The sequence below is a fragment of the Electrophorus electricus genome, chromosome 4, assembly GCF_013358815.1.
Source record: "Electrophorus electricus isolate fEleEle1 chromosome 4, fEleEle1.pri, whole genome shotgun sequence".
NCBI lineage: Eukaryota > Metazoa > Chordata > Actinopteri > Gymnotiformes > Gymnotidae > Electrophorus > Electrophorus electricus.
Genome location: NC_049538.1, coordinates 4,486,779 through 4,502,911, shown reverse-complemented (window position 1 = coordinate 4,502,911; position 16,133 = coordinate 4,486,779). Strand labels below are relative to the sequence as shown.

At 43.1% G+C, this 16,133-nt stretch overlaps 1 protein-coding gene across 8 annotated transcripts in view; it reads left to right on the top strand.

The window, feature by feature from the left end:
* maptb (microtubule-associated protein tau b) overlaps window positions 1-16,133 on the top strand; it is a 29,558-nt gene that overhangs the window by 9,849 nt on the left and 3,576 nt on the right. For 3 of the 8 annotated variants that reach the window (XM_027026721.2, XM_035524890.1, XM_035524889.1), the window contains exons 2-12: window positions 1,793-1,951; window positions 2,857-2,958; window positions 4,106-4,129; window positions 5,557-6,777; window positions 7,951-7,991; window positions 8,514-8,687; window positions 9,103-9,166; window positions 10,181-10,434; window positions 10,715-10,807; window positions 13,919-14,000; window positions 14,132-14,238. In XM_027026721.2, the coding sequence (XP_026882522.2) occupies window positions 1,810-1,951; window positions 2,857-2,958; window positions 4,106-4,129; window positions 5,557-6,777; window positions 7,951-7,991; window positions 8,514-8,687; window positions 9,103-9,166; window positions 10,181-10,434; window positions 10,715-10,807; window positions 13,919-14,000; window positions 14,132-14,238 (2,304 nt within the window). In that variant the 5' untranslated portion in view covers window positions 1,793-1,809. Of the gene's footprint in view, window positions 1-1,792; window positions 1,952-2,856; window positions 2,959-4,105; window positions 4,130-5,556; window positions 6,778-7,950; window positions 7,992-8,513; window positions 8,688-9,102; window positions 9,167-10,180; window positions 10,435-10,714; window positions 10,808-13,918; window positions 14,001-14,131; window positions 14,239-15,555; window positions 15,668-16,133 lie in introns of all 8 variants that reach the window. The other 5 variants (XM_027026725.2, XM_027026723.2, XM_027026724.2 and 2 more) reach the window with 5 other exon arrangements.

Below are 16,133 nucleotides of genomic sequence, written 5' to 3'. Positions count from 1 at the left end.
TCTGGAGAGCTTTGCTGTACTCTTGGGCTCAGGCTCCATGGCCAACACAACCGATCACAGCTCAGACAGGTCAGGTGGGCAGAGGGAGGGGCCTATGGCACAAATATGTTTTCAACAGAATTTTCTGCTGTTCCCATTTAAACATAATTCAGTGACATGGCCCAGAAATGGCTGGGTTGTGTGGGGCTTTACCACATATCTCTAAACCCAAATTCACCATCAGTCTGCTGGTGAGCGTTTTCATTTTCAGTTCAGTTCACACAGCTTTCAGTGTTGCTTCCACAGCACATTCTGCAGTTTCATACAATTCCATGCAGTTCAATTTTAAACCAGTTTGTACCTCTAACTGAGCTGAAAGCTGTAAAAGCTGTAAAGTCTTAACGCATAGCACAGCATGTGTGTGTCAGAATAGGTCTATGTGATTTCGTGTGTGTGTGTGTGTGCTGTAATGTCCCTGGTGTGCTGGTGGTACTGCTGTCTGTCTGAGGCCATGACTGAGGGAGCTGGTGCTGACAGCAGCCTGTTCTGGTACAGGACCAGTCCTCTCACACTGCAGAGGAAAGGGGATCTCTGTGTAGTGCACACCAACACACACACACACACACACCAGCACACACAAAGACCCACACATACACATTCACATAACCTAGCTCTCTCTTACACGCACACACACACACACACAAAACACGACGTGAACATGCTCTCTTACACACAGGTGCACGCACAAAGAACCTCAAATACACATTCATAAAAACAGGCTCTCTTACTTACACAAACACCCACATATACACACTCACAAAAAAGCTTTCTTACACACAAATGCACACACACACACACACACACACACACACACACACCAACAATACCCTTGCTGTATAGGAAGACCGCCCCCTTTGTAAAATAAAAACAAACACCACTCAGACTACCAGAACAGGAAGTACTGGTTATTTTTGGTAAAGATGAACTGCAGTGTCACATAAGCAAGACTGGAAGAAACCCCCCCTATGCACCTGAAAGTCTCTCATATAGTGTGACAAAGAGACAAGCGCACATTTACCCAAAGTACAACTTGAGGGTTAAGGGTCTTGCTCAGGGGTCCAACAGTGGCAATTCAGCAGTAGTGGGGCTTGAAGCAGCAACCTTCTGATTACAAGTCAAGTACAGTAACCACTGAACCACTATCCATGGATTATGTCAGTTATAGTTTGAGCAATGAAAACAATACAATAAAAACACACATTTGCAGTTTCACACAGGAAGCCCTCCGGAAGCCTGGCGTGTTTGAGGAAGAGAGTCCGTTACTGAACCACTGCTGCTCAACATCCCTGTCCTTAAACAGCAGGGTTTCCCTTCTCTGAGTGTGTGGCTTGTCTGCATTCTGGATATGTTCTGTGTTTGTTGGAGAAAGTGAGTCCTAAGGCAAATGACCAGGCAAAATAAAACTGGCGCTAAAATTCTGTTCTCAGAATTAGGTGTGTACTTCTCTATGTCGGATTTCATTTTCCATTAAATACCAACAGGTCTGAGAATGACTGCACTTTCACTCTCCTCTCCTGAGCACGGATGTCAGGCATTACACAGCAGTGCACAGTTGCATCTCCACCAGATCCAACATGTATCATTTAGGCCTTGATAATCACCGGGCACATCAGAGTAGGATAACGCCACACCGTGTTATACTGTGGAAGTCAGGGACATGGGCAGGGGGCTGATCTCGGATAACCATCGTGTCCGAGACACCATCATTATCGTTACGATTTTTTTTTTCTTTTCTTCTTTTGCTGTGTACCAGACTGAAACCATCTGAAAATGGAGCACGAGGACCTGATTAATCCTTCTGGGGAGAACGTGGTGTCTGCTGTAGCCAGCATGGCTATCAGTGACGGCCCTCAGCAAGGCCTGAAGAACGGGACGGCACCGCATATGGACCCAGGGGCAGGCCAGGTCAAAGGTCAGTGATGGGACACAGCACACCTACAGTGCACAGTGTCGGTCACAGGGAACTAGGCAACATACATGTTGAAGGAAATGTAAATAGTTGGCAATGATAATGGGTAGTTTGAAGAAACAGTGCTGTTGTAAACTTCTCATGTTTTTAGCATTTATTCTTAGCTGTGATAGCAGTACTATAGTAACATTTTAAAGGTTTGCGTGATGCATGAACTTTCTAAATCTGAGCAATATTTTGGAATTTTTTATATTTCTTATTTTCCACCAGTTCAGGAATAGTGTACCTGAATAATTATTTATCTTGGTACATATTTCCAGGGTAATGTTCATTTGAATAGAAATTAGAGGGTTTTGATATAGTGATTGTCTGCAAGTCCTCTGGTCTTAAATGTACTTTCAGTGTTTTCAATTTCCTAAGATTGCACTGTTCCACTTTAATGGTTTTGGCAGTGATGGACCAGCATCCAATTCCAGAAATGTACCTCTTTTCACAGAATTCCAGAGTCTCTTTTAATTGTGCCTGTCTGTTTTTCATTTATGTGTATGTTTACAGAAGTCAGAGGTCCCATGTAAAGTAGGTATGGTGATTCATAAACAACAGAGGAAGTTTGTGTTACATCATGTTGTGATATAAAGATATTTACAGGCAGTCATATCAAGATCATTGGACTGGATGGAGAGCTGCACTGAGAAACCAACCATACAAACTATAATTTGATCTTAAGTGTTGTTAAGTGCCATACTGAGGAGGGGGATTTTTAATAATACTGTTTTAGCTCATTTAAACCTTCATTTGAGATGACAATGGCAGTGGTTCTCCACTGAACAACATCAGCTGTCTGTTTTTGATGCTGCAACAGCATTTTCCTTCCGCATCCTAATTGCAAGCTGGCTTTTCTCTCAAAGACGAGACAGAGGGCTCAGAACCCAAGGAAGCCACTCAAGAGCCTGTGGCAGAAGGCACAGAGCCTAAAGCCTCCTCCCCTCACATGGATGTGGGAGTGTCTGGTAATGCCCTTCCAGTGTGAATTACACCCCTGCTCTGTAAGGCTTATAGACTGCAACCCTTCATGGTTCTTTTCTTTAGCTTTACCTCTTTTAACGCAGTTGCTTCAGCTTTCATCTTGGGTGTTACTTCTGTGATGACCCAATTATTTTCCCTCTTGAGGATGGACAAATGAATTATGTCAAAGAGGGGCGCTTTTACCAGCAAGTTCAACCCAGAGGTCATTATCAGTGTGCAGGGTTGAGAAGAATTAATGCTGAAGGAGTTGTGGTAGTACTCTAGAATTCAGGGTTGATAAAAAATGTATCTTTGATCAGAGCTATATGTCTCCTTTGTCCATCCCTGCTTTTTGATGGCAGCTAAAAGTTGATGAAAAGGGTTACCTTTTTTTAAATCACAAATTTGATTTTAATGAATTCCTATTCACCATTTGCGGGCACTTCCTTTATCCCATCGCCACATTTTGATTTCTTAATAAAAGTGTCTCTTTTCTTTGCTAATGCAAGCTTAATGCTGGTGTTCTGTGAATGCGACCCTAATCCTGCCAAAAAAGCTTTGTGCTATTAATTACATCCTCCACTGACTTGTGTTGCCTTTCTACAAAGCACCATACCTTCTGCAGTAATACGCTTCGCATACAATGCTGATCGTTTAACATGAATTTGAATGCCTGTGGAGGGACTGGGTGAACACCTCTGAAGGTCTCAGCTGGCTATTTTTACTATGTTCCTAAATGTGTTTTGAAACCATATCCTGGTTGGTAATCCACCCTGTGGTACTGATATTTCATAGATCACTTCATTGCCTCCTCATTTTGACAACAGTGAACAATTCTCTTTTTTTAAAATTAGATAATGCAGACTGGCTTGTGGTCGAATGTTGGTTGGGAAGTTACATGTCTGATATCTTCAGTGTTAGTTCGGGTCAGTTCAGTTTCGATCAGGAGTTTCTAAACTGAAGAGCACTTCTCAGTGCATGTTGTTGATATGAAAACAGATCAGTGGGACATCAGAGGTGATACTATTCTTTGTCATTACCATGCTGCATTGCTGTTGATCCTGTTGGCAGCACAAATCTTAACATTTTCTCCCCTTTTTTCTCTTTGCCCCATGACCTTCCTTTGACCTTTGACATGACGGCTATACGCAGCAGGGACAGCTGGAGCAGGTGAAGGTATGGCGGGATTACGACCCTTGCTCACCTCCATTGACAAGCTTTGGATGAGACACATCTATACAGCACATACCTCAGTCAACCCATAAACCCTTAGAATTCATTCACAGCTATTCCATCTCAAGTGCAGCTGCATACATCTTTGCATCCTATCTCTTCATTCAGTGAGCCATGAAGTGACAGGTATTAAAAGAGAGAGAATATAATTCAGAAAATCAATATTGTACTTTCATTATATGGTTATGTGTCTATTGATTATGTTGAAAGCGTTACTGTAAATGGATTACTATAACATATTGAGAACAACATGCCGTTAAACTTGAACACAACTAAAATGACTCCTGAGCATCAAAATCATATAGAAACACCCCTTGTGCAAGAGCCAACCAATGTCAGAGTCTGAACAGTTCAGAGCAGTGTGAAAACTGATCCGGTCTGCACCAAGTTGCCAGTCAGCAAAAAAACCTTCCTCTCCTGCAGTAAAAGCAATTTGCAAATGGATATAGTGGTGGGCAGTACAACGCCAATTCATTACCATCTCAAGTCACGTTCCTGCATAGCTTTTCACACTGATGCAAGGGACAGAAATGCTGTTAGGTCTTTGTGGGTATTGTGTTTTGAATGAGTGTATTGTTTGGATTAGCTTTGTTTCTTTCTTTCAGTTTTTTTGTTGTTGTTGTGTTTTTCCTTATTTATTTGGTTTGGAGGTTGTATTCTGTAATTAAATGAGCTGTGAGGCACTTTTATGAGCCATTCAACCTCATTTCTGCCGTTGTAGTGAGCCCCCTCATTCTTCCATTGTGGTAGGCTTAATCCACTGCTCCCCTGTTAGCCTACCACTAATTGCATTTGTAAGACCCAGTCTGAAATAGCTGCTGCTGGCAGGCCTGAGGTTAGCATTTCAACAACAGAGGTTTTTGAAAACCAAATTGCTGACTTCCAGCCTCCGAGGCCTGCAACATTTTCTCTAATTGCTACCTGACAGGAGTGTAGTGTTTATGACTCAGCTGTTCATTTAGCTTTGCTGTCTTTTTCTCTTCACTGTTTAGAGATGTTGTCCTGGAAAAGGCCCCAGGCATTATGCTGCTTCATCAGTATTCCAGACTGGAACTTTATGTAATGCAAAAGCTTGGTTAGCAAACTGCATACTATAAAAGTGCCCGCAGCTTAAAGTTGTGCTTTGTGTGTTTAAAGACGGCTGTGAAATTCATGTTGAATGATTTTCCCCCCTCATTTTGCTGTCAAATAAGAACTTTTTTTTTCTTTGTCCTTTGTTGTTTATGTTTGAGCCCCTTATCTATTTGGTATGATTTTGGTTCCTTGCATTAGTGTTTGTGATGCTGACTGTGGAGAGAGGCCGGTTGAGTGTCGCTAATCCCGCAGTGTTGTCTCTGGCTGTTCCTATCGTTCTCCCTCTCGCTCATCAGACGGGTTAACACCAGGAGGACTCTCCCTGCCACACAGTGGCAGGAGCAGCGTGGCATCGGTGGACGGGGAGGAAGAGCATGTGAACGGGGACCGAGCTGGGTCTGTGAGCCCACGCCAGTTGCTCGAGTACCCCCAGGCATCGTCAGTCGACCGAGCTGTCGGGTTTGGGCCAGCGGTGCTGAAATTTGACGACCAGGAGAAGATGAGTTCTTCAGGGGAGACAGTCGCAAAACATGATCTGAGTGATTCCGAAGACAAGAGAAAGGAAGACAAAGCCAGGAATGGTAAGAAGGATGAGAGTGGACCGGTTGGATCTGCTTATGAGGAAGAGTTAGTGGTGAGTCATGGCATGCAGCCTCCTGACTCTTACATGGAAGATCAGGAGAAGGAGGAAAAGGAAGGGGAAGAGGAAGAGGAAGAAGAACATGAAGAAGAAGAGGAAGAGGAAGAAGTGGACCAGGACAAAGAACCCGTTCCATTGGAGCACAGTGCTGTTGTCCCACACAAACAGGAAGTGGCTGACATTGAGCATGGTCAAGCCCTGTACCAGCCTCCAGTAAGCCCTGAGGAAGCAAAGAAGCGAGGGCTATCATTTGACTACACTGAACCCCATGAGCCTGGTCACCAGGACACCCCGGAGGCCTGGCAGAATGGCCGCGATAAGACCCCCCCAGAGAGCAGGAGCCCTGACTCCTGCAGAGCTGGTCCAGGGTCCCCCTTCCTCCCTAGTGCTTCAGCTGGCCCCACCCAGGAATTACTCCTCACCGCTAAGGATGACGGACCAAAGGAAGAACAAGAAAATGAAGAGGAAGAGGTCAGCATTTCCTTAGCCCACCAGCAGGTGGCAGCATCTAAGATGGAGCCTGAAGACGACACTATGCCAGAGGAGCCAAAGGATGCCAAGCAGGAGAGGCCAGAGAAGTACCTTGAGACCACAGATGAAGATCTCATTGCTACTGTGAAAACAGTGCAGAAGCACCCAACTGCTGCTAAACCAGAACCAGCAGTTCCTGTGGGTGATGATGCTGGTAAACCCAGTGCTGAAAAACAAGTCATAGCAGCAACGATCAAAACAGAACCTGTCATAGATACTCCTGTTAAAAAAAAGAAGCCTGTTGCCACGGTGGCTGCAACTCCTTCCCCCAAGTCTGCAGCAAAACCCCAGAAACCCCCCCCAAAAGACGTCGCGCCAGACCGAAAAACAAGCGCCTCATCAAAAGGTCTGTTTTTCGCTAATATTCCTCAAACCCCTGCCAAACCACCTTCTTTCTTTCATGCACAGATCTTCTTTTTTAGTGTAGAGCAACACAGCTAAGCTAAGCAAAGCAGCACCCTTTCTGAAAAGCGCACACCGAAGGTCAAAATAAGTGTTCGGTTGAAGAAACGGACTGCTTGTAGCCACTGAATCTCTCTCTCTCTCTCTCTCTCTCTCTCTCTCTCTCTCTCTCTCTCTCTCTCTCTCTCTCTCTCTCTCTCTCTCTCTCTCTCTCTCCCTCCCTCCCTCCCTCCCTCCCTCCCTCCCTCCATCGTGACTCTTTGTGATCTGTGCCCTGCCCTCTCTTTTGTAATGGTGTTCTCTTCCTCTGTGTGGGTGGCAGAGTTTGATTTTGCTGGCACTGTTTTCACCGACCTCTTTTTTGCATGTGACCAGTGCATGCTTGTGGACTGCGGTGCACTTACCAACCTGTGTGTGTTGTGTGTTACATCCCTGCGTGAACAATTTTTCTTTATTGCACATGCCACAGCACAGCTAACGCCAATATGAAAGGAGTAGGTTCATTTATATTTGGGTGTCTCCAGTACCCTTACATGCATGCAGAGCACACACACACACAATCATATTATTATTACTCAGGGGTTAATATGACACAATATTATTGTTATATCCTTATCTTAATCTAGTTTCCCTTAGAAAGGCATGCTGCAGTGATCATGTTGATTAAATGTGCTCACAGTGGGTGATATTAAGCTGTGGGGGTCATTTTGAAACTAGTTGGACAGACCAGATTACAGTTTCTCCTCTGCAAATCACATTCTGAGTGAACAAAAATGTAAAGGTCAAAAGCAATTCATGAGGTCACATGCTTGGGTTAGGTGTCGTGATTAAAGCAGCGGAATTCAGACCCATAAAATTTCATTTAAAACTGCAAAAAGATTTTCAAATACACACCACTAATACCTCACTAACCTGAATACACACAAAAAGGGTTTCAGTTATATCCCACTAAATACCTTACTAACCTGAATGCACACAGTGATTAGCTTGTCCTTGGAGATATAAGGTAGTTTGGCACCCATGAAAAACATGAGTTCTCACTAGAAATCGGTGATCTAGTGAACAGTAGTGCTTCCTTGCACTCACTCTCATCGTCATGTTCTCTCTCTATGAACAGCCAAGGCGGGAGCCGGAGCAGCAGCTAATAAAAACACTAAGGTACAGTGGTGATTACTTATTCATGTTGTGTTTCGATGCCTTCACTGATCTAGATTTGACATCCAATGGCTATTTTGTCATTATGAAATATGCTGTTTATGAAAAACATTCATCACTATCACAAATAAAAAAATGTAATGCATTGAAAATAAATTTTTGTCAAAGCAATTGGAGTTAATGCTTGTGCTATAAAATGTAAGATGATGGTTGTGGGCAAAGGTATTGTGTAGGAATTACCATCTGTAAAATATTCCACCAGTGGGTTAGGTCATTACGAACATGTGAAAGACGTTGATGTTTGCAATGATAAACTATGAGAATGAGAGGTTTAATTTGATCATTTCAGTCATTTATTTTTGTAGCCATTGTTTAACATAACTAATCAGTTTTAATTTGATTCCTTTCAGTGTTACTATATCCTATTTTTTGGGTTCCTTCACAAGGATTACACCATGACTTTTTCACCCTTTCATCCATGTAAATAATTTCTCTTGTGTTCCCTCTCATTCTCCATAACACAAGACACCTTCCCCCTCCACACCAGCCAAAGCTAGGCTCACCTCTACCCCTAAACGAGGTTCATCAATCACAGTGTCCCACTCCAAACACACTTCAGCCTCCCCTTCTGTCACGGGCAGGGCAGGCTCTCTAAACTCTAAACAACACATTCTAGGAGCCACCAAGACTAGAGCCGCAGTGAGTACTCAGGTCAAACCGGTGACCTTTGACCTGCTGGTCTAACTCTTGGGCCAATTATTTGCCCCCCCACAAAAAACCCCCCCAAAACAATAAAAACTGAGCAGTGCACCGGTACTGTCTATGAGTCCCCTGAAGACATTGGCTTCTGAATCTGCTTTGAAAGTGCTCTGGCTTCTCTTCTCCATGCTACAGGCTCTTCCTAACCTACAATGGGGCTTCGCTAACCTCTTAATCCCAACCTACAATGGGGCTTTGCAATGCTATTAATTCCTAACCTCAAGACATTCATTTCTAGCATAAAAATGAATTTGTGAGGAATGTCATTTTTTTTAAAAACCTAGAGGCCCAATTAATGACAGTTTTGCTGCTTGCCATATGTTGATACTGAGTGTAATTTTTATTTCCTTTACAGGCTGGTGATGTGAAGACAAAGGCCCCAGGTGCTAAACCTCAGGGAGTGAGCACCAAAATCCCTTGTAAGACCCATTTTTTCAGATCCTCTTGACATTCAGACTATTCACTGTGCCATTAAGGGCCTCAGCAATTGTCCCAGCATCTGTTAAAATGGGTCTTGTATTGCATGATTGGAACAAGAGGCCAGATTAGTAATGGTATTATGGTATTATTATTTTTTATTATTAATACCAAGTATGGTATTATTTTCTATTGGCCTGGCTTGGCTTTGTTGGCCATTGGCTATGCCCACTAGAACTGATCACTAGCTCTGGGCTATGGCTTATGCCAACTGTTTCTCACACAATATTTGTTATACTAACTAAGGTAACTAACTTAATTTAAGTGGGGGGTTGGGGTGGTTTTAAATGAGATTTATGGATTTTGGTTTTTCTAAACACTTAACCATCTGTATATTGGTTTCAGTGCCTGTTGAAACTGAGTATTGTTCTCTGTGTATCTGCCGATCTTCTCCATTCATGTGCTGACAAAAGCCTTTCTGCCTCAATGACTAAAGCGGAAAAGAACTTTAATTAAATGGTCATGTTTTGTGGGCCTTTATAATAGCCCATCTTGGCACATTTTAGCACTGACATTAAATGTCTGCTGCTCCCTGCATCTGGACTGCTTAATATCAAACACTGCGTTGATACGCCATGTAGAAAGCTGCATCAACCCTCGCAGGCACCCTGAGCGACTACCAGCCCATGCCAGATTTGTGGTGTGTGGTGTTTAAACAAGAGAATGGTGTAAGAAGGTCTGCCCTGAAGAGCAAGATTAACCTCATTAGAGATTTAGATTCCTTAGGTCTTTAATACAAAATACAGCATTATCATCTCTCAGCCCCCAAAATAGCAAATTCTGAAATGTTTTCAATTGACAGATCATAAATGAAATATTGTAAATAAAGTAAATATTGACAGAGGAGCAGTAAATATTAAATATCTAGATTTTAACAAATAGGGATAATAAGATGAATGAACTATGGGTCTCTTGGATGCTTGTGCTCAGCTAGCTGTGTTTCCGTGGCTTCCCAGCAGCTGAGTCTCCCAGGACTCCTGACCGCAGCGGATGCAGCAGCCCCGCCACACCCAAGTCTCCGGCCAGCCGGGCCAGCACGCCCGGGCAGCAGGTGAAGAAGGTGGCAGTGGTGCGCACCCCACCCAAGTCGCCTGGCTCGCTCAGGTCCCGCACCCCCATCGCCCCTGTTGCCCCCATGCCCGACCTGAAGAACGTCAAATCCAAGATCGGCTCCATTGAGAACATCAAACACCAGCCTGGGGGAGGGAAGGTAAGCTCAGTGCAGCGGGTTATAAGGAAGGGCGGCCATTTTTTACCACTTTTTTCTTTTTTTTCTGAACAATGGTCAGATGCAACAAACCTGAGAAAGAGTGGCAGAGGAAACGCACGAGGCCATGCTCACGGTTATCAGTTGGTAGCAAATTCTACAGGTCATATCCAAGAAGTCTGTGCCCACTTCTAAAAGTCTGGGGGGGAAAATGACCGTGGTCCTCACTAGCTGCGAGAACCCTCGAGGAAGGCCTCTGTCAATTCTCTCGCTTACTTCCTAGGTGCAAATCCTTGAGAAGAAGATGGATCTCAGCAGCGTTCAGCCAAAGTGTGGCTCCAAAGCCAACATCAAGCATACCCCAGGAGGTGGCAACGTGAGTAACCTCTGCTCCCTCTGTTCAGAAGGTAGCTCATGGCTAACTCCAGGGCCCCCTTGTGAAGTATCCCTTCCTCCCCGTGCCTTCAGACGTGGGCATAATGCTCTCTTGCCTTTCCTCTGCCGGTCCAGGTGACTATTCTTAATAACAAACAGTACTTTCCCTAATGTGCAGTCCAGATTTGGCTCTGACCAGAGCTTTGGGTGGCTCCTCTCCATCCCACCATCTCTCTATTCCTGAATCAGGCTGTTGCAAGGGGAAATTTATAGTCAGATAAAGGAAAGTTAGACTTCTAGTCTTTAGTTTTCTGCAGTGAGAAATAGTGATCAAGGGATGGAGTTTACCTTTCCTCTCAGTTGTTGCATTTTATTGACATGAATGAGTAATAAATGCAGAGTTGTTGACAGGTAATGAGATCACACAGGCCCCAGACCAATGATTTCATTCGGAGTGTTAGTCATCATCATTTCCTTAAAAGTCAGATGGCATACTCTGACTCTTTTAATGCTTTTCAGGTATCATTCTCCATGCAACATATTCTGCTGTGAGAAAAATCTGTTCACTGCTTAGTGGGTTTATTTATATCTAAAACTCATTGGCAAGCGATGATAAGATTAGCACATGAAGGGGTTTTAGAGCTTTCAAAGGCATTCATTTTAAAGTGACTGTGTTGTGATGTAATCTTTTCCTGCTGGCCAATAGGAGTGATGTACTGCAATGTTGACATTAGTAAAACATGATGAAACCTTTCTAGGTCCTGGAAGCCATTATGTTATAGTACTCATTACATTACAGTACTCATCACATTACATAATTACTTTTGTTACATTACTCATGTTGCAGTACTCAGTATGTTACAGTACTCATTAAAGCTACAAGCAAACACCTCTGTGATGAAGATTGAACACAGAAAACTGAATGCCCTGTCGTATCATTTGACAACATAAAAATGGCATGGTTATTTGTTGCCATAACACAAATGCGAGCAAGCGCAACTAGCCTCACCCACATAATGCCATGTTGACAGTATACCTAGACAGAACAGAACTGTGATTGCATTATTTTGCTGAATTGTTATATGTAGTGTACTTTTTAATGGATTGTTTAAAGATCTGGCTGTAAATTCAGAGCTTACAACTCTGCTTTGAAGTGATCCAGAATCAGGCAGGGTTACCACAGTTAGCGCTGCTTCTCCAGCGTGTCTGCACGGGCCTCAGGTAGTTACAGAGGGTAAGACATTGCCGTGATGATGTTGCCATGGCTTTGGCCTGTCCGTCTGAACAAGCCCAGCGTTGGACCCTCCTTCCTCCTCAGCCCACAGTGTAAACCTGATCACAGACACTGGTAGCTGTTCACATTTGTGTTACGTCCAGACCACTGTCTCTGGTCCCAGCCTTGTGGCGAACTGCTGTGCTGCTGGCATTAAAGAAAAAGCCACAAACGCTAACTCGGCTAACAGTGAGGGAGTGTCAGTGGGGACCAATTAGCTAATGTGTAACTTTACCTGGTACCTGCTGAATTAATAATCATTAGTGATATTAACATTTATGGATGAAATAGTCTGTTCCTTGAAGGTGTTTGGAGAAGCCCATTCTCATTGATGTGAGATGAGTTTTGCTTTCTGTCCTATTAAGGCTAATGTTAGAACTTCAATAGGGCAGTTCTAACTAGCGTACAAAATCCCGTTCTGTGCAAGCAAACTAAAAAAAGACAAGACCCATCATCTAATAAAAGACTACAAGTCCCATCAGTCAATGCCCTCTGAACTACATTCCCACAGCAAGCCAGGAGTGAATGCGGCCTGTTCCATTGATGTAATCAAAATGTAATTTATGACACTCCATTGCCTTTTCCTCTGCCTGTCCATGTGACTATTCTTAAGAAGAAGCAGTACTCCCCACAATGTGCAGTCCAGATGCGACTCCAAGGACAATATCTAGCATGTGTGAGTAATGTCACAGCAGTTCCTGCAGATGGCAGTATAGCACAGCATAGCACTGACCAGAGCTTTGGGGGGCTCCCTCCCCTCCCTGAGCTGTGGCTCCTCTCTATCCCAACATCTCTCTATTCCTGAATCAGGCTGTTCCAGGGGGAAATTTATAGTTAGATAAAGGAAAGTTAGTCTTTGGTTTTCTACAGAGAGAAATAACACACAATGATCAGAGAATGAAGAGTTAGTTCCGTCGATGTAATCAAAATTTAAATTTTTGACTGTGAAGCAGAATGTTTGTGCTAACTTACGAGTGAACCCATCTTCTGAATGTTCAAAATCTGTTCACTGTTTATGTATAAAATTCATTAGCCAGTTATGTAAAATTTCAACCAGCAACTCCTCTCTTGCACCTACATTCACTGGCATCTTTATAAGTCATCTTGCCCAGGTCTCACAGCGCCCTCCGTCCCACTCACTCATCAGCTGCTGACCCTTCAAACCCCTCTGTTGCTATGGGGATGTGGATATGAGTGTAACACAGCAATGGTACCAGAGATCTGATAAGTGTTGGACTCACTGCTGGGTTTAGGGTGCTCTTGTCAGACCAACTGCAGAACTGTGAATGCTGTGTTTGGAGTATTGTCCAAGAAACTCACATTGATATAGCATGGCATATTTGCTCAGACAAGGGATTGTACACCCAGTCCCCCATGGGAGAGGTAGCAGTGTCACCTATTAACAACGCGCTAACCAACAGTGAAGGCTGGTAGGATGGCTAATAACACGCCAACCATCAATGAAGACATGTAGGATGGTTAACAACATGCTAATCATCGATGTAGACATGTAGGATGGCTAACTGCATTCACTTGGGAACAAGTGAGCTAGTCTCTAACTGCAGCATAAAGGTCTTTGCAATAAATGTTTTTAACAACGTGGGTGGAGGTGAGTGTTTAATTTAGGGAGGAGGTTTGTTAAGGTGTGGATGTTTGCTATAATATGATTTTATTTATTTATTTTAATTTTATTGTGTGAGATGAACCCTGCGTTTCCCCTGTGTTACCCGTGTGTGAAATACAGAGTTTTCTGCATATGCGGTGGTGCTTTTTTAATGTGCATATTTACCATTGCAGGTTTCTACCTTGTGACCGTGTCTGTCTTGTTGTGGTATTCAGGTTCAAATTGTGAACAAAAAGATGGATCTGAGTAACGTGCAGTCAAAGTGTGGGTCAAAGGTCAACCTTCACCACAAACCAGGTGAAAAACACACACACACACACACAGTTCCAAATAATAACAACAATTATAATAATTTCAGGGGAAAAACAACAAGCAACAGGGATGCCCCTGAGAATGTGTACAAATGGATTTCTACTTTTGGGCCCCAGGTGGAGGGAATATTGAGATCAAAACGGAAAAGCTGGAGTTCAAAGCTCAGTCAAAAATCGGATCTCTGGAGAACATTGGGCACGTTCCTGGTGGTGGAGCAAAGAAGGTAGGCCTTCATATTGATAATCATTTGATGGGCAAATCTCACCATTAGCTGACTAAACTTAGGAACTATTGAAATGAGATGAAACGAAGGTTTTGTTTATAAGGTTTTATATATATATATATATATATATATATATGTTATTATTAAAAACACCTCACCTTTGTACTTGTATAATTCTAGTATTAGTCTGTTATAAAACTATTACTAATAAATATAAACTAATAACTCTAATACTCATACTAAATGTAATCGTGATTTGACTCGGTGTGAGTGGCACGGCTCTTTTTGCTTATTGGCTTCTCTGCCCTCTTTGGGTAATATTCAAGTGTTTATTCAAGTGTTTATTCCTGGGTTTTGGGGCAAAGTGAGTTCTAGTTCTATTGGAGAGACTCAAGGTCTTGTTTGGCAGTGCTAAAATACACGGTGCACCTGAAATAACTGCAGCTAATTACACACAGATTACACACAGCTGGCCTGCTGGTAATGCAGGTTAAAAGTCCTAACAGGACACCAGCTGGCTTTAGTTTAACAGTATCAAGTCATAAGGAACACATGGAATAGATAATTACCAAAATAAAAGTCATGGTTAATGTGAATAAGTTACAACTAAACAAGTACCCCCTGAAAATTTAAGAGCTGGGTGCAACTTTGTCACAATACAAAATATTTATGTTAGTTTTTCCAACAGCAAGCAATGGCATAATTAGACAACTGAATTGCTTTGCCTTGAGACACAATTTTTACAAGTTTCCTGTACTGGATATTTTCAAGTCACAGTTTAATCCTCTAATCAAGTTTAAAAAAAAACCTAGAAAACAGTCTAGGCAAACCCTAGTGACATCAGAGTGGCGGCCCCTGCTGGACAAACACCTTTATCACGGTTACTATGGTGGAAGTTGTAGTGTATACAGTGAGCTAGAAAATTCTTGCAGTCCTTCCTCTTCTCTCTCACACATACACCCACCCCCACCCACCCACTCACACCCACACACTCTCACACCCACTCCCACCCACCCACTCACACCCACACCCACACACTCTCACACCCACTTACCCACTCTCACACTTTCTCAACCCTGTTCCGTTGCTGCTTCCTTCCTCTATTTATTTCTGTTTTCTTTTCATTTCTACATTTCCCATCTCCATCTCTCTACATTTGACCGTGCCCACCATTATTTAATGCCCTGCTCAATTTGTTGTTCTTTTAAACCCTGTCGTTGTTTGTTCGTTTGCTTGCTTGTTTTGCTCTGTTCCATCATGTCACCCAACGTCACTCCTCACACCTCCCACAAATATCCTCGTGGTCTCCGCCCTTAGAGGGACAAAGAGACGGAAGTGAATCTGGGGGCTCTTGGTGCCTCCGTCCACCCAAACAGTGAGGTGCCCTTTGACCTCCCCCGATGTGGGGAAGCCAGTGTGAAGGACTCCAGTAAGTGCACCAGTACTACTGGTATTCTCTTCATGTGTCAGTTCTATAGCAACAGAACACAGTTTATTCTGTCTTTGTGGTCAGAATGTTATGGCAAATTTGAATAAATGAGAAATGTATATGCTTCCTACTCTTCCTTATAATTGAAGACAAACTATAGATGCTGAATATTAAACTCAAATTTGTGCTAGACTAGGTCCCTTTTAGAAACCCACATTCTTGCTGGATTATATCACATTTATTTACTAATCATCTGATCCAGACATGGCCACTCCATTCCCTGACTGACTCCAGCTTTTTCCCCACACCTGAGCCAGGTGACCACTTTTACGGCTCTTCATTACCTGGCTCAGGAACCTGTGAACTGATTCATCTAGAGCAACAGGCAAAATATGGCACTAATACATTAATAATGAAGTTAGAAATTAGCTAACTTTTGTTCGTGTATGTTCATGGTGGCTTAGTC